This window comes from Bos grunniens, chromosome 18, assembly GCF_055505025.1.
Source record: "Bos grunniens cultivar Pamir isolate PY7600 chromosome 18, Bosgru_T2T1.0, whole genome shotgun sequence".
In the NCBI taxonomy this organism is placed as follows: Eukaryota; Metazoa; Chordata; class Mammalia; order Artiodactyla; family Bovidae; genus Bos; species Bos grunniens.
The window spans coordinates 13557957-13579232 of record NC_141182.1 but is presented as its reverse complement, the minus strand read 5'-3'; the positions used below and the strand labels follow the sequence as shown (position 1 = coordinate 13579232).

Here is a 21276-nt window from a genome sequence, read left to right as displayed (position 1 = left end):
TCCAGGTGTGGCTTTGTCTGTGTTTCTGCTCAGGATCTGCTCTGCTTCCCAAATCCCCTCACCTGTCACCTCCTTCTGTTCTTTCCTCTGGGATAAAACACACGTTACCTGCACCAGCTCCTTCCTCCCACTTGCCCCCCCTCAGGCCTGGCATCCGAGTGCCCGCCCCTGGAGGGCAGACGGAGACAGGGAACACAGGGATGCTGTGCCACAGCACGCACTGCCCCGGACCACCCGCAGCCCATGGCAAGCCTCGGCATCACGAAGCCCAGGACCCCACAGGGTCGGGCGGAGAAGGCAGGTCTGAGGGGACACCCGGGAAGGCTCCCCGGCGGCAGCGCCGTGGCCACGTTCAGAGTCAGTGAGCACAGCTACTGTGGGGACTTCACCAGCTAACAGACGACAGGGGCAGAGCAGGCCAGACCCACTGGCCATGGTTAACACGAACCCCCTCAGGGGCTTCTGTGTGGAACTCCTTTCCTTTCCTGCCCTTCTCTTTACTGTTTATACACAACAGGGCTCCTTCGGACATGACTTCCTCCAAGGACCCCCTGGAGCTGGAACGTTCTGGGGCTGCAGGAGGCCGTGTCAGGCCTGGGGTGATGCTGAGCGCCCAGAGGAGGAAGAAGCAAGGCTGGCTTCGGGTTGAGGGCGGTGCTCGGGGAGGAGGCAGCTCCCAGGAGGAAACACCGTGACAGCTGCCATGGTCATAAATACATTTTATTTCATTCATTTCATTAGAAATGCACAATTACAGCGCTGAGCGCATCCGTCCCCCTAAAAAAGTAGGTAAGCAACGTCTCCATCAAAATCATTAGTCGTCTCCTGTGAACATCTATCCTTGTTACACTGAACAGATCACACAGCAAAAGGTTTCTGCTACTCCGTTTTTTTTTTCGATTTTCTTTTTTGTTATAAACACCATAGCAAATTAAAAAAAGCTGTTTGAACAGAGAAAAATATCGCAGTTCTTGATTTCCGGCGTGCACTTGACGCAACCGCACTGTGCTTCCCGCTCCTTCCCTGGACGTTCGGGGAGATCAAAAGAAACAGGGTCTCTGGGCGGGGCGGCAGGGGCTACCGTTGTCTTTGTTTCCCAGGGCACACTCCCGGCAGACAGGCGCTCGGATGCACTTTAGCAGCACGCGGGCGGGCCCCTCCCGTGCGAAGCCGAGGGGCGGGCGCATGTGAACGGTGTAGGTGGCAGGGGCCAGCGTGCAGGGGTCAGCACGCAGCGGCGGCGTGGCTCGGGTCTGGGAGGGTCAACAGCCTCACTGGATCTGGATGGCCCCGTGCTCCAGCTGCATCTCGGGCTGAAGGGTGGGCTGCAGGGCGTCAGCCGCCTGCAAGAAGGGAGAGGGCTTTCCATCAAGGGGCCCAGACCACGCCCGGTCACAAGACACACATGGTTTTCAGGCATGGAGTAGAACACATACTTGGGCTGGTGGCCCAGGCACTGACAGATCCAGGGACGCCGACGTCCCTCTGCAGGGCCTCCACTTTGCCCCCACCCACCCACCCACTCACCCCTCCCACAAGTGCCCCAGCACCGCCCCCTCTACCAGCACTGGGTTCCATTCCCACCCTGCTTCTCACTGGGGGCACCCTTCAAGTGGTCAGCATATTTACAGGTTTACGATAAGTCAAAGGGAAAAATACAATCTTAGAGTAAGTCACTGACCACGCGTCTCAGCCACCAAGAATGGGGCCCCCAGAGAGAGACAGTTTGGCGGTTTATCGGACTTCCCTAAGCCATTGGTCAAAGGTAATGCAGGTGGGCTCCCCTGGCAGGAATTTTAGCTGGATGGCTCCCGGGGCCACACAGGGGAGGCAGAGTGCCCGTGAGGCTGGCGCTGCTCTTCCGACTGCGGCTCAAGGCTGTGCTTTCTCAGTGCAAACGTCCCATGGACACAATAGTGTTTCCCGATAGTGGGGGTGGCAGGAGTGGGGGTGTCTGCCCACCCGTCTGAGGGCTCAGCACAGGCGTCCTCCAGAGGGGCTGGGTTTGAGGGCGCTGAGGAGAGCACACCCGTGTCACCCCCGCCCCAGCAGTCTGAGCCTGACCACACCCTGAGAGACCCTGATGATTCTGCCTGTCCTATGGGCTTGGGCACCACACGGGGGTCCAAGTCTGGCTCCCCCAGACCCAGGGGAGGCCATGATGGTCTACTGACCAAGCACCATCACTGGGGGTTACAAACCCACACGCGGGCCTGCAGGACCTCGGACCCTGGGCTGGCCCTGCCCCGACCTGAAGAACAGCAAGGCCTCGGGTGCACCTGATTTGGTCTCTAAACTCATAGGTAAACATGTGCCTGAGAGTAGCTCAAGAACTGGTTTCAAGCTGGTCCCTGGGCCAGGAACCGACTTCTCACCTTCACACTTCCAGGCACTTACGAGAGACAGAATCCCAAGTGAGCGCCTAGGTCCACACGGGCGCCTCTCACGGTCACTTACCTTCCTCACGGAAGAAGGTCCGAGGTAGAAAGGCCCAAGCGTGTCCACACCTGCAGGAGCCCCGGGCCCTGTGCACTTCCCGAAGGGAGGACCCACCTGGGCCGCAGCGGTGTGGTCGGTCACTGGCGCCAGCTGGACATACTGGACCTGGATGTCGCTGCCCTGGAGCGGCGAGCCGTCCACCCCTGTGGCAGCCGGGTCCGAAGAAGCCACTGCTATCAGCTGGGCCCCCTGGAGCACCTTGAGACACAGAGAAGACACGCATCAACACAGAGGACAGGATTGAACGACTGAACAACAGTGATTCAAACGTGCAGCCGCATCCTGGCAACCTGGAAACTTCTAGACCCCCAGCCTGGAGTCACCCTGGCAGGAGCTGGGGCAGAAACAGGCATGTGATCGCCAGGCCCCAAATCCCACAGCAACCCGCCTGAGGTTGGGGGAGCCGACGAGCTGCCGAGTGGACGTGTCAGGCAGTGCAGACGTACTGCACTGGCGCTGTTCACTGGCACTCACCCTGTGCAGGGACGCTCTGTGAGCTGGTCCCCCTGGGTGCCACCCCTGTAAGTCCCCTGGCCCTGACCTCGCCCCTGCGGGTCCTGGACTCAACCACACGTGTTAGGTGCTACGTCGTCGTCCTGGTTTTGTTGTTGTTGTCCTGGTGAAAGATCCCTTAATATATGAATTTAAAATCAAGTCAAAAACTATCTTTTAATGAAACTTATGAAATCATGGCACTCTGGTCCTGGTGATGAGCTAAGCGGAAGGCATCTGTGGTACTCTAACAGAGAGCTCTTCCTCTTGGCATTGCCAATAAAGTGACTTTTCACACGATCTGCACAGCTGATTAAATCTTAAGAATTACAAAGTCAGAAACCCCGGGATCTAAACATGCAACATTTATAATGAGGAAGGCAGGCCCATTACCAGTCTAGAGAATAAATAAAAATAAAAATAGTAAAATGTTCTCAACTGGGAATTCATTCCAAATAACATGCCTTTGAAACATTCCCACGCTGGTTTGGTCTTGATAAGTGACTCAGGAATGAGTTGAACCCTTACTTTGCGGGCCCTCCAGACTCTTCCAAGAAAGCCACTCTCGGCACCATCCCCTGCCCCCAAAAAGTGCAGGGAGGTCTGTTACCCAGGTTGGGGGGACAAGGGTAGCGATGGAGACAAGCGTCTCCTTGGGAATAGCGGCTCTGACTCCCTTGAGAAGGAGGACCTGCTTCTCACGTGAGATGAGCAAGCCTGGAGCAAAGGCACCAACCAGGCCGGGCTCCGATGCTCTACCAGGAAACGCCTGGTGTCCCGGCCTCCAGGGCTGCTCCACCCACCAAGCCGCCTTCTCATCCTAGGTTTCAGTTACCCGCAATCAACGGCAGTCTAGAAATATTAAAGGGGAAATTCCAGAAATAAATGTGTCCTGAAGTTTGCTGTTTTGAGCCCCAAGAGGACACTCTGCACCATCCTGACCTTTGACCTTGTGCCCCCACTCCCCGCCTCGTGAGCACTCAGCAGTGTCTCAACTGTCGAGGGGTCACAGGCTTCCCCTACTTCACAAGGGCCCCGAAGCCCCAGAGCAGCAACGCTGGCCACATGAGATTCTTTCACTGCACCTGATTTACAGATTAGACATCACACAGGTGTGCACGCACAGGAAGAATGCAGCATGGGTTAGGTACTATCTACTGTTGCGGGCAGGCTCTAGGGGTCACGTGACACACATCCCTGCAGGTAAAGAGGGGTGACGACAGTGCCTCCCACAGGGAGGGTGGCCCCATGAGGAGCCCAGCTGTGCCACCCGCCCCTGACTTAAGAACATGTCTTCTCAAAGCTACACAGGACTGGGACAGGAGCAGGCTGTGAGGAGTGGTCAGGAAGCTGGCTCTGCGATGCTCCCCGCCCCCCACTGGCCCTGAGGCTCTGGCAGGAGCACCCCCGGCCGGGAGCTAGGATACCACAGCTCTGCCAGGAAGCGCACCCGGCCCAGCATGGGGCCCGCACAATCCCACAAAAGACAACCCAAAGGGCCTCAGGGAGTTCTGCAGCCTGGGCCTCTCCGGAGGGAGGGGCAGGGGTGGACACCCAACCAGCAGTCACAGCACCAGAAGCAGGGCGCTTCTCCTGGGAAGATAAACAGAACAAAGTGCTTTGTAGGCCAACTGCACAGACACCGCGGGCTGGGCCGTGCAGCCTCCCGAAACTTGGTCCAGCGGGGACGGGACGTGCTGACCTGGATCCTAATGGGTGACGAGGACGCCCGCTGACGTCAAGTCTTTAGCTCAAAGCAGCAGGATCCCCGCAGCACCCAAGGCCATGAGCCCACTGGACACCAGCTGGGGGCCTCGCTCTGGCAGAGGACCAGCCTGCAGTCAGAGGTCCTGCCGGATGGCAAGGGCCCAGCACACCTGGACCGGCTCCCACGTCTCCCAGCAGCGAGCTGTGGCTCCTTCCTGCTCGCAGGCTGCAGGGTGGAGCGGGGTGGGGCTGGGCCCTCAGGAACATCTAACTGGGCAGCAGCAAACTCCCAGGACAGCAGCCAGGAGCAGCACGCCAGGCTCCCGGGACTGGACCGGGAGTGGGAGCCCCGGGGCCGCGGAGACACATCTGTGTGGACTCGGGTGCGGCTCACGCCACCTGACTGGCCTTGGTTGTAAGCTTCCTGCGTGTTTCTGGAGCATAGCCCGTTATTTTCAGACCAAAGAAAAATGGCACAGGGCATGGATGTGGAGCAGCCGACCGAGGGAACCCTGGATCTACCAGCACTGTTTTTTTGGAGTGCGCACATCTGGTTCTCCTCTATATTCTGCCAATTCTGAAACTCTGTTTAACACCCAAATGAGATAATGCAAAACTGGTGCAAAATCTAAAATAAATGCAAGAAACCCAAGGACTTTTCAGTAATATTTAGAAACAAAATTCTGAACCCAACCAAGAACCCACCCAGACACACACACACCCAACCTGAAAACACAAACCAACCAGAAAACCCTCAAGCACTCAGAAGACAGGCTTTCAGCTTAGATGTGTGGCCAGAAACTGGCCCAGACCCCACACTTGAGGCCACCTGGAGGAGCCAAGGTCACCAACTGGTGTCTGCATTTCTGCTTGAACCCAGCTGGTTAAGGGAATGCAATCTACCAGTGGACTTCTCCAAATCCGGATGTTAATTCAAAGAGCAGCTTTTCCCGTGACAGAAAGACAAGGAGGCAAGAGGAAGACGCCCTAAACTGACAACCAGCCAGGAGACCCAGCAGCACAAAATCTATTTCATACGTTCGTACAGCAAATGCCAGAAATAAATAACGATTCCTAAGCCTCTAAACCCGAGGATGAGAACACGAAGCCCCTACCTCAGATCCTACTTTGAGTTCCTGCTCAGGATGGTCAGACACCAGCACGACCTTCAAGGAACCCCAGTGGACATGGATAGAACCAAAGAGAACTGAGCAGAGAGTACTTCCTGCGTGTTCCTGGGGCCCACAGTGCAAGGCCCAGCCTGGAGGTTCCTCACAGGAGGAGTCAGGGCTCCAGACCATAGACTCAACGCTTTAGGAAGCATGCTACAGCCAGCTGGCAAGCTGGTGCTTCCATAGCTGACAGGGCAGCAGCAGAAACCAGATTTATAGCCCGGGTGACGGGAGATGCCTCAGGGACCCGGTCTCGGCACCGCAGGGCAGGCGGCAGGACAAGCAGCCTGTGCCCTCTGCTTCATGCCTGGCGGCATCGGAGCCTGAGCCTCAAACACAGTCTGGGAGCAGGAAAACAAAGCCTAGACAAACACAAGAAAGCAAAAACACAAGTCTGCAGACACGCAGTGTCCAGCCCACCATCTCAGAGGCAGCGTCCCTGGAACAAATCTCAACCACGAGTCTGAAGACCATCTGGTCAAGTAGGGGGCTGAGGAGCAAGAGGGTGGAACAACTCAGCCAGAGTCAAGTCCACGGCCGCCACCTCCCCACGGGCCCCAGGCCTCAGACTTCTAAAAGGGGCAGGTGGGGTGGGTAGGGAGTGGGCGAGATGGAGCAGGAAAACAAGACAGGTTTTAATTACACATGTAAGTGATCTACTGGGGAAGGGAGAGGGTGCCCACCGTCACCCTCACAGCTAAAACACCCACCAAGGATGCGGACAACCAGGAAGCAGAGCTCAGGCCTCCCTCGCTCCCCTGCCCCCCAACTGTGTACTCGGCTCCTACCATTTCCTTCTTTAGTTTGGAAAACTTACTGCGCAGAACCACAAAAATTACTGTTGGGTTTACTGTGATGGGACAAGAAAGAACTTCTCAAAGACGAGGCGCAGTCTTCTTACCGAGTTTAAGTCAGCAGGGAGCACTCAGCAAGTGACCCACTGAGCGATGGCCACTGGGTCCAGCTCCACCATGGCTGTGGCGCCCCAGGAGCCTGCCCCACCCTGCCAGAAGACTGCCCAACCCCCCCAGGAGTCTGCTCAACACCCCCCCAGCCGCCTGCCCCACCCTGCCAGAAGACTGCCCACCCCCTGCCCCGGAGTCTGCTCAACAACCCACGGCCGCCTGCCCCCGCCCCCCAGGAGGGGCCTGCCCCCAGAGGCCATGTCTGACATCTGATGTGACACACACGGTCAAGCAGGTCTCTGGGCCAAAGCGGCCTACACCCCATTCTGCCCCCGAGCAGCACTGTCCCACGTCCCACATCCCTCCTGAGGCAGACGGATGCTCTGGAGTCCTTCGATCCCAGAAGCCCAACGATCCACCATGCCGGCATGTGGAGACGGGTTAGATGAGGCCATGGGGCGGAGCTCAGTGGGTCACTTGCTGAGTGCTCCCTGCTGACTTAAACTCGGTAAGAAGACTGCGCCACGTTTTTGAGAAGTTCTTCTTGTCCCATCACAGTAAACCCAACAGTAATTTTTGTTGAGCCCATGAGGGCTCAACGCTCCCCAGGAAGAGGAGAGGCATGGGCCCCGCCCCCGCGAACATCGAGGAACCATGTGGGGACGTTAACCAGCAAGATGGCCCTTGCCAGCACCCTGGTGTCGGGCTCCCAGCCTTCAGCCTTCAATGGTGTGCACATCTGCACCTCCCCAACAGTACCTGGCTACAGCCGCCCACCCAGACGGGGGGACAGGAGACAAGCGTCCCAGCCCACCCCGCACCGGCACAGGGAACTGGGGGCTGCATTCCGAAGCAGGGGTGCTGCTGGAAAGAGCAGGCTCACACGAGAGTGCAGCCGACTACCAGCGACATGTATGTCTGCACTGCACATGGGGCACAGACGCCGCCCTGCTGCTGGCGTCAGGACGACACGCACACGACCATGGTCATCATTCAGCCTGCCTGTGAGCAGACAGGCCCTGCACGCGGCTGAGACCACCAGGCCAGTGGGCTTGCAGGGGAGCAGGGCCCGCAGCTCAAGAGCTGCAGCCTGGACACAGGGCACAGGTGTCGTCGTTTGTTACCCCGAGCGCCTCTCAGCCCGGGAGAAAGTGGGGACTCAGGCTAACTCACATGCCCAGGACCACAAGCCAGAGAAAACAAGCAAACACAAGAGGCTCTGAAGGCACTGGGCGGCCCCTCGAGGCCGCTGGGCACACCACTACACCACAGCCAGTCAGGAGGGCGGGCGCATTAGGAAGAGTCGAGCAGGAGAACACAGACCAGACAGTGGGAACCTCACCACGCCAGGTGACGCTAGAGAACTCTCCCTCTAAAGGGTAATCTCTCTCCACCAGCCTCCGTGAAGAAAGGGGTTTGAGCCTTTCTCTCCACCTCTTTGGCTTCTCTCCTGGCCAAACACCTGCCCGTCTGTCCTCATCTACCTGGGGTTACCCTCTAGTTCTGGGGAGCTCAACTCAGACGCCAGTGCAGCATTGCCCCAAATGTAAGGCCCACCCAGCAGTCACGTCCTTAACGCTGACTTGTAAGGAGCCCCCGCTTTCCTTTCTGTTTCAGCCAAACTCCAACTGCTGTGCCAGTGTCCCTGGGCGGCTCCCCAGCCTCTTGGAGCCACGTCTAGATGGCCTGTGCAGCTAGGAGGTTCCTGCCACCCTCCACAGCTCAAGCATCTGTCAGAGGTGTCTGCTCCAGAGTCCATGTCCACTCCGAGCCGTATCACTCACCACAAGACGGCCACCCTCAGAGTCTGGGCAGGCCTTCACTGGTCAGCACGTGTGTGTGTGTGTGTGTGTGCATTTCCTTCACTGCTCAGCACAGGTGTGTGCATGTGTCCATGCAAGCACAGGTCACACGGGAACATTATGGGGACATGGCTGACAACACCTGTGCCAGCTCAGGGGAGGACGGGAGGCAGCACTGACGCTCGCTGCGGGGCCACTCAGTGAACCGTCTGCTCGGTTCACTTTGGGGGTCAACATGAAATGTCAGCCTGCACTCTTGACATCAGTGACTGTGTCTGTTTACACATGAAAATAATTCTATATCAGTTTTCTACCCTGAATGCCTACCATGCTCAGGTACCTGTCAGCTCAAGGGTCCTTCCACCCCTCCCTCCCTCATCTCTCACACACAATACCTGCCAGGTGTGCCAGACACTCTCCAACCCAGGGGCACGTCACACCAATTTCACTTTACTTGGGGGCAGGACGTTCATCTCAGTACCTGACTACAGGAAATGCAGGAGAAGCCATCCTGATTCCTCGGAACCTTCTGGACCAGAAGTCAACCTCTGCTGCAGAGGCTCTGCCAGATTTTGAACATGACTTCCCCAGGGCCCAGACTGGGATCCCGCCCACCAACCTCAGACTCCAGACCCATCAGAGCAGTGGCTTCAGTCTCATGCCCAGGCACCCTGATCACACTGTGCCCTGATTTCTAGAGGCGTGATTCCTTATACCCACAGTGAAGTTAACCTCAAGAGAACTCCGAGGTTCACTCACAAAGTGAGGAAAAAAGTGGGAAATGACACTGCGCTTGGAAGGCCGCTCTGCTGCAGTGACTCTGCTGCCACATGGCTCGAGGGCACCCTCGTGTCCCGGCCCTGTGAGAACTCGGCTCTCACTCTGCAGGTCCTCAGGTGGTCCTGTTTCCCCTGGCGTGGGGCAGCCCAGTGCCAACTCCAGACCCCACGTGCCCGAGTCCACTGCATAAAGCTCAGATGCTGTGCACCGGGCAGCCACCCACCTTGAGACTGCAGCCCCCAAGTCCAGACATGCCTGAGCTAAGAGGATGGAGAACTGTCCTCCAGGGTCTGCCTCATGGGCGGTCACGGCGCCTGGAGTCTGCTGGGGGAAAAGCTGGGGCCGGGCAGACAGGAGGGACACGTCCCCATGGCACCTCCCATCTCCTGTCCCTGACTGTACAGAAGTGAACCATCTGGAGAGACAGCCAGCATGTCATGGGGCAGCCCCATCAGAGGGCTCGGCTTCCACCCACCCTCCGCCAAACCAGAAACTGACAGAGTCAGCCTGTGGAGCAGGAGGGGTATCTCGCTTCGTCCTGGAGGACAGCAGCTCCCTGACGGCGTCTGGAGCAAAATTCTTGGGGGAGGATCCTTAGCTGCTCTGTGCCGTCACCCAAACGCCAAGACGCTGGCCCAGCACCGGCGTGGGCTCCAAATTGCCCGCAGGCCTCTCTCAGAAAACAGGCAGGGACAGAAGAGCTTCAGAAGACTCCAGAGAAATCACCAAGCTTTCCTATGTGGAAAAAGCTTTATAACTTGGGCCACACTGAAAACAAATTTGGAACGACTCAAAAGTCACCATTTTTCAGCCTACTGAGCTGTGAGTTTCAGGTAAGCTCTCCTCTGTAAATTTCCAGGTAATAACTCGTCTAAAATCATCAATGGACATATGGTACGTTTTTAAATGGCTTAAAAACACAAGAGCAGCAACACGCCTTCAACCAACAGGTATCCTACAGTTAACTAATGCCACTGCACTCATTCACCAACAGGGAATCCCCGAGTGCTGAAAAGTCACACTACAGTGGGTGGGTGAAAAACAGAAATGAATAAAGTTTCGATCTAATGGAATCAAAGCTATTTAATTGAACATTTCAAACATATATTTGAAAATGATAAAATGGATCAGAAACGATTCTCCAATTTGAAGGCCTGTCTCTCCTCCCTTGAAAGTCTGGAGTCAAAGCCTTTGAGGTGAGACTTGACCAAAGGGGTTCAGGGCCATGGGCGATCATCCAACAATAGGAAGAGCCTTAGGGGTTTTACTGTAAAGCTACTTGGCCTCAACCAACAAGAGCCTCCGAAGACAATGTGATTCCAACAACCTACGATACTGGAATCACGTACACAAGTAACTGCAACATGCAACTTCCTCTTAAAAGCATTACCGTATGTTTCCAGCCTAAATCTCAGTCAACGTCCTCCTGGCCTTGTCCAACCTGAAACCATCTTGTTTGGAACAACTCCAGGGACAGGTGACAGGCCCAGACTGACATGCTGGGGGCACTAACTAGTTCCCCTCAGCCTGAAGCTGCCTTCCCTGCTGCCCACAGGCCCAGGAGACACTGAACGGTGAATCCTGGGCACTGGGTACCCTCCCACAGCCCCAAGCCTCCTTGGGGGAACAGGATTCCTGAGGAATGGAACTGGGAGCAGGAAACCAGGGCCGACGGGGCCAGCTGCCTCAAGCAGGGTGACGGCCCACAGCACCACACTCAGCAAGACAGAAGACACAGGGCTGCTTCTGTGACCTCTCTAGGATATTTCTGGGAACCAGTCAACACCAAACTTTCTCTGCATCTGCCCTTTTATAGATTAAATTATATTTTCCACCGTTTCTGGTAGAGAAGGCTTTTCCGAGAGGGATTAATCCCAAGCTACCTAGGTTCTCCAAGAAGTGTGTCTGCATTTTGGCAGGAATGTATTTTCTTGAAGGAAACATTTTTCTTAGAAGTGAAGTGACAGTGTGTGCTGGTGGCAAGGTGTCGCAGACCACTGACAGTGGACTGGAGCCCTGGGATGGCAGAGACTGCTCCAACGCCACAGATAAAGGACCCTGCACGCACACCATACCACCCCCCCACCCCCACACACACAGCCCTTCTTCTCATCCACTCCAAAAAAGATCTACACATAAAATGTTGGATACTTCCCATCTCTTCTAATCTTTTTCCCAGCTGGGTTTATAAGGCCTTGTTTTACGGAAAAAATTCTGAAAGCTACTGAAATTCAATTTTAAGCAAAGTATAAGGATGTACACAAAAGCCAAAGATGTCATGAGAGGCTTCAGAGTCTCAAGAAAGCCAGAGCTGTTTATCTAGATCCTGAGGAAACATCTCACAGATGCAAGAGGAACGTGGCCCCATCACCATGCGGCCTGTCTTTCTGTAAGCCACGTGAACCGTGTGTGTGTGTACATGTTTGTGTGTGTCTGGCATATTCATCACTACAGAGATGGGCTTACCAGAACATACCCATCTCCCAGGTTTCCAAGTGTCCTGATGTCATTCAGCCTGCATACACACACAAACCTTTTTCACACACATTTTAGATTACATTAACCACAACTGTAAAAAAATAAAAATCTTCTACCAAAATACGCATCTAGTTGAAACAGTATCAAACCATTTCACAGTTCCCAATATAAAGAGACTGCAGTCTTCAAAGATTTCTCATGAGGCAAAAATCTCCAAAATATAGACAAAATCAGGCCCGATTCAAATGTTCCAACAGATACGATGCTGCCTGATGACAGAGTAGAGACATCCCACTAGGTCATAATCACCTGACCCACAAATCCCTGGCTCCATACCCAGGCGCCTGCTGAATGCACAGTGCCACAGGCAGGAAACAGCCCACGGGTCTGCTCCTACCTTCCTCACACGCTCAGTCAACACTGGGGCTGACCGAAACGACAAAGTGCTCCTCCCGGGAGCACACTGTGCCTGGGCGCTGACGAGCCCTGCAAACAGAGGCGCCTCTTCCCAACAGTCTGCTCGGGTGCACGACTTTTTAGTCACGCCAATAAATGCTGGGGTCTTTGCTTTGTTTTCTTAAACTCCCCCCAAATCAAGATGAACAGAATGCAAAATGTACCCCAGAAATTGTATAACTCTAGATTTTCCTAGATCTCAATTTTTTAATGTAGAAAAGGACATCTTAAGACTAAAGCAAAGAGGAACTAAAGAGCCTCTTGATGAAGATGAGAGGAAAGTAAAAAAGCTGGCTTAAAACTCAACGTTCAAAAAACTAAGATCATGGCATCCAGTCCCATCACTTCATGGCAAACAGATGGGGAAACAATGGAAACAGTGAGAGACTTTATTTTCTTGGGCTCCAAAATCACTGCAGATGGTGAGTGCTGCCATGAAATTAAAAGACGCTTGCTCCTTGGAAGAAAAGCTGTAAGAAACCTAGACAACGATTGAAAAGCAGAGACATCACTTTGCCAACAAAGGTCTGTCTGGTCAAAGCTATGGTTTTTCCAATAGTCATGTATGGATGTGAGAGCTGGACCATAAAGAAGGCTGAGCACCAAAGAACTGATGCTTTTGAACAGTGGTGCTAGAGAAGACACTTCCGAGTCCCGTGGACAGCAAGGAGATGAAACAATCAACCCTAAAGGAAATCAATCCTGAATATTCACTAGAAGGATTGATGTTAAAGCTGAAGCTCCGACACTTTGGCCACCTGATGCAAAGAGCCAACTCATTAGAAAAGACCCTGATGCTGGCAAAGAATGAAGATAGGAGAAGAAGGGGATGACAGAAGATGAGATGGTTGGATAGCATCACCAACTCAATGGACATGAGTTTGAGCAAGCTCCCGGAGATGGTGCAGGACAGAGAAACCTGGCATGCTGCAGTCCACGGGGTCACAAAGAGTTGTACACAACTGAGCGACTGAACACCAGTTAAACAAAATCTTAACAATACACTCTAATTATAAAAAACACCCCCAACTTTACCATCGGCCAAGCTGCCCCAACAACAAAGCACACAGTTAATAGTCGTGTCAAGTTTCTCGATGGGGGTTTTATGCCACTCAGGTGGCTGGGCTGAGGTCGATGCTAGGGCTGACAGGGTAACCACCAACCCATCTGCCTGAGCAGGGGGCTCACTTTCAGGGCTTATGGTGCGTGAATCACCCAACAACCGTCTCCATGGGAATCTGCCTGGCCTCTTCTGGCGCTCAGGCAGGACCCTGCCTTTATAGGAAGGACACGGCCCTGCCCTTCAGCAGCTCACGATCAAGCTGCACGGGGCCCAGCGTGGGTGCCGAGAGATGCCACATGCCTCCCTGCCGACCACCTCACAGCTCGTCCTCCTGATTCAGAGCAGGACACGGACAGCCCACACCGCCCTCCGGAGGGGGGTCACCTCGGGGCCTGCGTGTCTGCGTCCCAGCTCTCAAAAGCTAGCCACATCCCTTGGGGGCCTGGCCACCATGCTGTGAGGCCCCAGGCCACGCAGGGAGCCTGCGTGAGGACCAAGGGGTTGGGGGGACAGCCCAGCTCCAGCCCCAGGAGCAGCCCTAGACACAGCAGGCCCCTGGGCCTCTAGATGGCCTGGGGACTCTCACAGCTCTGGACAGTTCACATCAGGTGAGCTCAGTGAGGGTTTCTGTGTCTTTTCTCAGGACCAGAAGAAAATGGCAGTGATTAGAGTTTGACAGAAATAAACGGGAACAAACTCTGCCTTATATTGCAGACAGAGACTGCACAGCGGCCCAGGGCCCCGCCATCCACAAGCCCCACCCTGCCTGCAGCAACATGAGCTGGGACCCACCACAAGTGAGCACTTACCTGCCCATCCTGTCCCACATGGTGTATCTGCAGATTGCCCTGCAAAACAGATTTAAAAAAAGGCAATCAACAACAATGCTTCAAGACTCAAGACACAGAGGCAGGAATGTCCCCAGGCCGTTTGTGAGAATCAGCAGGACTGTTAACATCCATTCTACAAAAACACAATCCTCCATAGCCATAAAAACCTCAAAATACTTAAGCTACATTTACAAATACTATTTTTTCTTACAAAAACAAAGCAAACCAATTAAAAAACATTGGACCTAACCCCCAACCCTGACTCCATATGAAAATGTTATTTTCTTCTAACTTTTTACTTGGAACCAATCTTAGACTCAAAAGAAGAATTTAAAGTAGCCCAGAGAGGTCCCACACTCCCCCACGAGACCCTGGACACATCACGTGGCATTGCTGCAACCAGGAAACCTGTGGGACACAATGCAATTAACCAGACCACACATACACCAGGATCTCATCAGCTGGAAATCCATTTTCATTGGTTTAAAAAAATAGTTGCTTTAAGTCTGGTAGGCTCTGCTAAACATCTCTACGAATATCCTCATTTTGACAAAATAATTACCTAATTTTTAAATGAACAAGGTAAGGTTTTAATGTGATAAGAAGACTAACTGCATGCTGTAACTTATTACAAAGTAATCATTATACTATCAGCAACTGCTTCTAATTCAGTGCACCCAATTCCTAATGGAAGCAAAAAACACTAGGTTCTATGGACAAAGGATTCAGTTAAGGAAACTGGAGGAAAAGTGAGTAAAATCGATAATAAAAATGGAAATTCAGAAGTACTCTAGTGAAGTTTTAGCAGAAACAGTATAAAAGCAACACACATTGCTTCCTCCTTATCCCACCCTTGCAGATTTCCTTCAAGAGCCCCCATGGAGGGAGGTGGCAAGGCAGGTGAGCTGGTGGATGCCCAGCCCTCTGTGGGTGTGGCCCCTCACCCGTGCCCAGTGAAGCGAAGCCCCAGACTTCTGGGGGTGCCCCCACTTAGCCTGCAGTCTGCTCCCCTACCCCAGCCCCCACAACCTGCTGCTCTGTGTGAGATCACAGACACCCCCTTAAGAATGTTGAGCCAGCAAGCCCACAGGGACCTGGGACCCAGAGGGTCCAGGTCTCCTGGGACCTGGGACCCAGAGGTTGGGGGGGTAATAGCCCTGAAGCAGGAAGCAAGCCCATCCCTCAGCTCCACCCACACTGGGCACAAAGGTCAGGGTGTGGGTCCAGGGTCCTGGACAAGGTGCTGGGAACCACGCTGGCCAGAGTGGACGGCTCCCAGCCCCAGTCCTTCAGCCTCTCCTTTGGGAAGAAGGTGGGAGTCAAGCTGACCTTCCCAAGCCAGGCGCCCCGTGGCAGCCGCCACGCACACAGAGGGCAGGCGTGCAGCCAGAAGCCCCCGCCTCCATCCTTACTATGGGTAGCAGTAAGGAGGACGCCAGTGGGGAGAGGCCAGAGAAAGCTGCGAGGCGGCTCACAGGCCTACATGTACTCTCTCACAGGACTCCCACCCCCTCAAGGCAGGCACCAGCCCCCTGGGCAGAGGAAGCCGAGACCGGTGGGGAGGATGGTGAGGCCGCAGTCTGTGGCAACCCTCTTATGCTCCTCCCACCCCTAGGCTGGAGTGCAGGAAGGTCTGTATCTCAGGCGAGACAGCGGTCCAGAGGGCAGCTCTCCAGGAGCAAAAGCCTCCATACAGTGTCCAAAAACAAACCCTGACAGCCACCGGCGCAGCCAGGGCAGGAAGGCCCCCAGAAGCGCACATCAAGGGGCCGCTGCCGACGCCTGTGTCACCCGGGGCAGCCCAGTGGTCATGCACACTACAGGGGTCGGAGTGCAGGAGGCCTGTGGGCCCCAGGAGGGCTGGTGGACTTACCTCACTGTCCTGCGTGATCTGCACCTGCTCCCCCTGAGGCACCTGGGCGATGTGTAGGTGGCCCTGTGGGATCCGCAGAAGAGAAGACACAGGAAGCATCAGGGCAGACAGGAGACACTCGCTCCTGACTCACCCTCACAGCTCAGGACAAGACAGTGGAGGCCAGAGCCGCCAGAGTCACAAAGCACTGTGTGAGCGACTGACCCGCCTCCCAAAGGACCACTTTAAGACCATAACACTAACATTCTGCAGTCATTCTTAAAGGGGCAACGAGGCCTAGGAAAACTCTGCTGACGCTTTAAATGTCACTAAACGAGCAAATTTAAGAATGTGAAGGACACACAAAAAAGAGAAACCAAAATTTTCCAGAAAACTGAAGTTTTTGGTGTTTTTTTTTTTTAAATCGTACTATCAACCGGGAGGGGGACCAGAAACTGTGGACTTTCAGGAAGCGCCCCTAGTAACCTGGGGGTGCCCAAGGCCACACAGCAGCATGACTAGAAAGGTGAGTGGCTGTTGTACCTGTATCCACACGGAGAACAGGTCAGTCAACTCTTTAAATCAATGACTATGTAAACAACTGAAGTAAACATTAATAAATATAGTTCCAAAGAATCAAAGACTCCAACTAAAATGTTTGCAGGTACAGGCAGACGAGTAATTACTGTAAATCTTAACTTTGCTCAATGAAATGAATATCCCTTATCTTATTTAAAATTCTACCTTAATCAAAATGGGCCTGAAAATAAACCACTGAAGATTTCTCTGTGGCGTTCATGTTACCATGTCTATATAAACCCTGCATCACAGTTATCTACTCTGGAATTCTTTCAGAGAGCTTCCTCACTAACGAGCTAAGAGTCACTGCCTCTGGGACTGTCAGCTAAACAAAGAACCACTGTTTGTAGCTGCTCTGTCTCCCCTGGAAGAAGACACGCCCCTCACAAGTACCCCCTGTGCTCTCAGGAACCTCTCCCTCTCCGGATGGTGTGTGGAGTGCGGCATCTAACCAGGTGTCCAGGAGGCTGCCCTGCCATGAGCCCGCTGGCGAGGAGGCTGGGTGACGAAGCACCCCCAGGATCCCCAGAGAGTTCCTGCCCGCCCTCTTTGGCCACGGGACCCACGAAGGGTTGGGAGGGATGTCCACCTGGGCCAGCAGCACATGAGGCAGGACCAGGTGGGCTGGGGGTGCTGGGCGCCACGCAGAGGGGCACTTGTCACCCAATCCAAAGAAGCTACACGCTAAGGCCTCCAGCTTCCTCCACTGGCCCTAAGTACAGGGTGCCCGTGCTTCTGAGCTGAGGAAATACCTAGGACACATCATGGTGCCCCAGGAAGACGGGCAGAAGTGCAGAGTTGCAGGGACCAGGGTATCTGTGAGCTGTAGAAGGCCTACCCTAACCGCTTCTGCTTTGATTTGGCACTGGACCCCTCCCCCAAGCTGTGAGCGGGGTCCAGAACCGCAGGGAAAGCTGGTCATGCCCCCAACCCTCCCCTCCCCTCCCGCCCACGAGAGCAGACTGGCAAGAAGTACGTACTACTTGGACCTGCCCGTCCTCCCCGATCTGGTGGATCTGGACCTGCTGGGCGTTGGCCAGGGCGTAGTGCAGGGCCTGTGGGGGTGGCTGCTGCAACTCACTGGAGGGCGGCGGTGTGCTCATCATGGTCTCTGCAGGGAGGTACACACGGGCCTGAGAGATCAGCCCAGGCTGAGCCCACCTCTGTCTTCCCCTGCCCGCACAGGGAGGAAGGGGGACCCTCCATCCTGGACTTGGCAGCTCCTGGATGTGCAGCGTCACGAGCAGCAGCTGGTCACACGGCAGAGATCTCTGACCTGTGGACAGAGATGAAGACCCGACCACCCCTGAACAGGGACGGTTCCCAGCCACCCACTGGGTATAAGTGAAGCTCCTCAGATGAAGCAACAAAAGTGTAAAACAGGAAGAAAGTAGACACTAAACTCTGTTTCAGACCAGCCCAAAGTAGGATTGGTCCATGGATTTTTTGGGGGAAAAGCCCTACCAGCTCAATTAAAGGTAAACTTTTCAATAAAAGTTTTACTGTTGTTTAGTTGCTCAGTTGTATCCAACTCTGTGCAATGCCATGTACTATAGCCTGCCACGCTCCTCTGTCCATGAGATTCTCCAGGCAAGAATATTCAAGTGGGCTGCCATTTCCTCCTCCAGGGGATCTTCCTGGCCCAGGGATCGAACCCAGGTCTCCTGTATTACAGGCAGATTCTTTACTGCTGAGCCACCAGGGAAGCCCAATAATAGTGTACTTTCCATGTTTAACCCAAAATGAGATACGTTTGTTCTCCTGTGTATCACTTTTAATTGCAATGTTGTCTCAACCAGGAGAATTTTCTTATACACTTACAACATTAGGACTCAGAAAAAATTTTAATTGTCAATGTACATACATGCTGCTGCTAAGTCGCTTCAGTCGTGTCCGACTCTGTGCGACCTCAAAGACGGCAGCCCACCAGGCTCCCCTGTCCCTGGGATTCTCCAGGCAAGAACACTGGAATGGGTTGCCATTTCCTCCTCCAATACATGAAAGTGAAAAGTGAAAGTGAACTCGCTCGGTCGTGTCTGACTCCTAGCGACCCCATGAACTGCAGCCCACCAGGCCCCTCCATCCATGGGATTTTCCAGGCAAGAGTACTGGAGTGGGTTGCCATTGCCTTCTCCAGTGTACATACATATTTTTGTTGTAAAGAATGGATTAGGACTTCCCTGATAGCTCAGTTGGTAAAGAATCTGCCTACAATGCGGGAGACCCTGGTTCGATCCCTGGGTTGGGAAGATCCCCTGGAGAAGGGAAAGGCTACCCACTCGAGTATTCTGGCCTGGAGAATTCCATGGACTGGATATTCCATGGGGCCGCAAAGAGTTGGACATGACTGAGCGACTTTCACTTTCTAAGAATGGATTACTCAAAAAACTTCTAAAGATAAAGACATATTAGAGTGAAATTCCTTGAGAAGTGGAATACAGGCATGAATGGAAGGACACAAAAGATATAAAACATCTGATTCTCGAAGAACAGACTTTTCATGCACTTTTGATAGCTGAATGGTGCCTATCAACCTGTTATGGTATAGACTCCACTGACTACCCTTTTAAAAACTTACAATATAACAGCATTAAAACGTTAACACGTGCAACACATCAGAAACCTCAGTTACTGAACTAACCACGCAATCAATAGCTCCCCACAAGCATGCAACTTCGTGAGAACCAATTTAAACCCATGTTTTATAATCTATATTGATATCAAAATCCAGCGCAAAAACGGGTCTCGGTTACTTGCTTACAATCCAAGAGCTACGGCAAGTGACGGGAGACAAGGTTTCCTGCTGAGGAAAGACCTCCCCGCCTGCTCCCAGCAGAGAGACACAGAAAGGGCAGCCTCTCACAGACCTTGCCCCCACTGGCTGGCGCTCCTCCACGTCCAGAGAGACACAAGGTCAGGAGCTGGTTCCTTGCAACCCTCACGTTCTGAGCCCTACACGGATGCTCCCCAACGAGAGCTGCAGGGAAAGCACTGGGGGTGTTTACACAATAAAGGGCAGCCCCTTAAACTCAAGCACATATAAAAATTCACACAGTGTGGCCAGACAGGAGTGTGAAATACAGATGTTTTAATAAATTGATACTTTAAAAGTCCCTTGAAACTAGTGATGTGGTTTGTGCTCAAACTGGCAGTACTAATCCAGCTTTAAATACAGCAGCCTTGGCTCAGATGCTCACCGACAGCATTTACTTGTCAGTTCCTCTTCTGTGTGCTGGTAATTCAGAAGTAAACAAGGCAACCCCAGCTGGAATTACCACAAAGCCCAAATTTACGGAATCCTGGTTGACTGACATGTTCCTGGATTATGTCTGTCACCAGAAGAGCCTTAGGTACCAGATTCGCTGTGTCAGGCCTCGAGTACACAGGAAGATCAGAACAAAATCCCAGAGGCCCTTCAACCAACCACCCTGTGCGTATCAAGTTTGAGAGAAACATCAAGTCAACAGGAAGTTACAGAAACTGACAGAAGCACGTGCTGTTCCGTGTTTCTCTCGAAACTCTAAGGGCTCCAGTGCCTGAGGAGAGGGCCCTCTATGGCTCCCAGGAGGCCAATCTCCTGAGAGCAGCCCGAGCCCACCCCAGAGGTGCAGCATGCAGAGCTGGGTGGACGGAGGCAGCAGCGCGCCCTGTAGCACCAAGAAGTCCGCCTCCAAGACCCAGAGGACAGCTGACCCAGCAGGATGACAGGGGGGTCCCCTGCCCCTGAGAAAGCTCTGGTCACTCTGGCCATGGAAGTGCTACTGGACTCTGCAGACCTTCCCAGGGCCGGCCAGAGTCCATCCCAAAGGACATGTCCTGAGAACCGGAGCCTGCCCAGCATCGGCACTGAAGAGCCTGTTCGCCACCCACAAAAGGACACAAGGCCAACGGCCGCACCGAGCTGCTCAAACTCACAGCCTCTCAGGAGGAACACTGCTGTATTTATAAACAGAGAACAAATAAACCGAAGACACAAAAGTGCCATTAAACCAAATTACTGTCATTCAGCTGAAAGAAACACTAGTAACTGGAAGGAAAATGTTTAAATAAGTGAGCGAGAGTAAAGAGAAGCGTGTCATCATCAACCCCTGCTAGAAACCAAGCCTGAGGGGCAAAGGGCGCTTTAGCAGCCAGCCCAGCCTCCCCCACCCCGGCTCGGACCCGGTCCAGGCTGGCTCAGGGCCTCACACAGGTGCTAGCTGGAAACACGGAGCTCCAAGACCGCTGCCCAGATGGGGGATCCGAACACCATCCCGAGGGGCGGCCAGAGAGCCAGCCACAGGCTAACCCACCGGAGGTCCTGGCCGAGACCCTCGTGATACTGCCAAGCCCAGGACGCTCTGCTCCTTGGCACCCGCACGGGAGCCTCTCCCAGGGCACGAGCGGGCATAGAGCACGCTGCCTCTGATGGCCCCGGATCACCCACCCAGCTGCCCACAAACCTGAGGCTCCATACGAGGACGAGGACGGCGTCCTCCTGGAGAAGCTCTTGACGGCCAGGCTCTGGCCTCGCTGTTTTCGCCTCCAAGCTGTCCGACACTTGGAGTCAATACTCTGTTTGATTCGATACCAGTCGGATTCCGTGATTCCAAACTTATAGAAGAGGTGACCTGCAAAACACATCCGACGGGAGGAAGGTGAGGCGCGGCCTCCTGCCCAGC

General features: G+C 54.0%; 1 protein-coding gene across 13 annotated transcripts in view; it reads right to left on the bottom strand.

The window, feature by feature from the left end:
* Positions 1–702: 702 nt before the first annotated feature.
* BANP (BTG3 associated nuclear protein) overlaps positions 703–21276 on the bottom strand; it is a 70827-nt gene continuing 50253 nt past the window's right edge. For 4 of the 13 annotated variants that reach the window (XM_086350275.1, XM_086350278.1, XM_086350281.1 and 1 more), the window contains 6 exons: positions 21058–21225; positions 17596–17726; positions 16058–16120; positions 14164–14202; positions 2458–2697; positions 703–1343 (listed from right to left, as the gene is read on the bottom strand). In XM_086350275.1, coding sequence (XP_086206401.1) covers positions 1272–1343; positions 2458–2697; positions 14164–14202; positions 16058–16120; positions 17596–17726; positions 21058–21225 — 713 coding nt within the window. In that variant the 3' untranslated portion in view covers positions 703–1271. Of the gene's footprint in view, positions 1344–2457; positions 2698–14163; positions 14203–16057; positions 16121–17595; positions 17892–21057; positions 21226–21276 lie in introns of all 13 variants that reach the window. The other 9 variants (XM_086350277.1, XM_086350279.1, XM_086350283.1 and 6 more) reach the window with 3 other exon arrangements.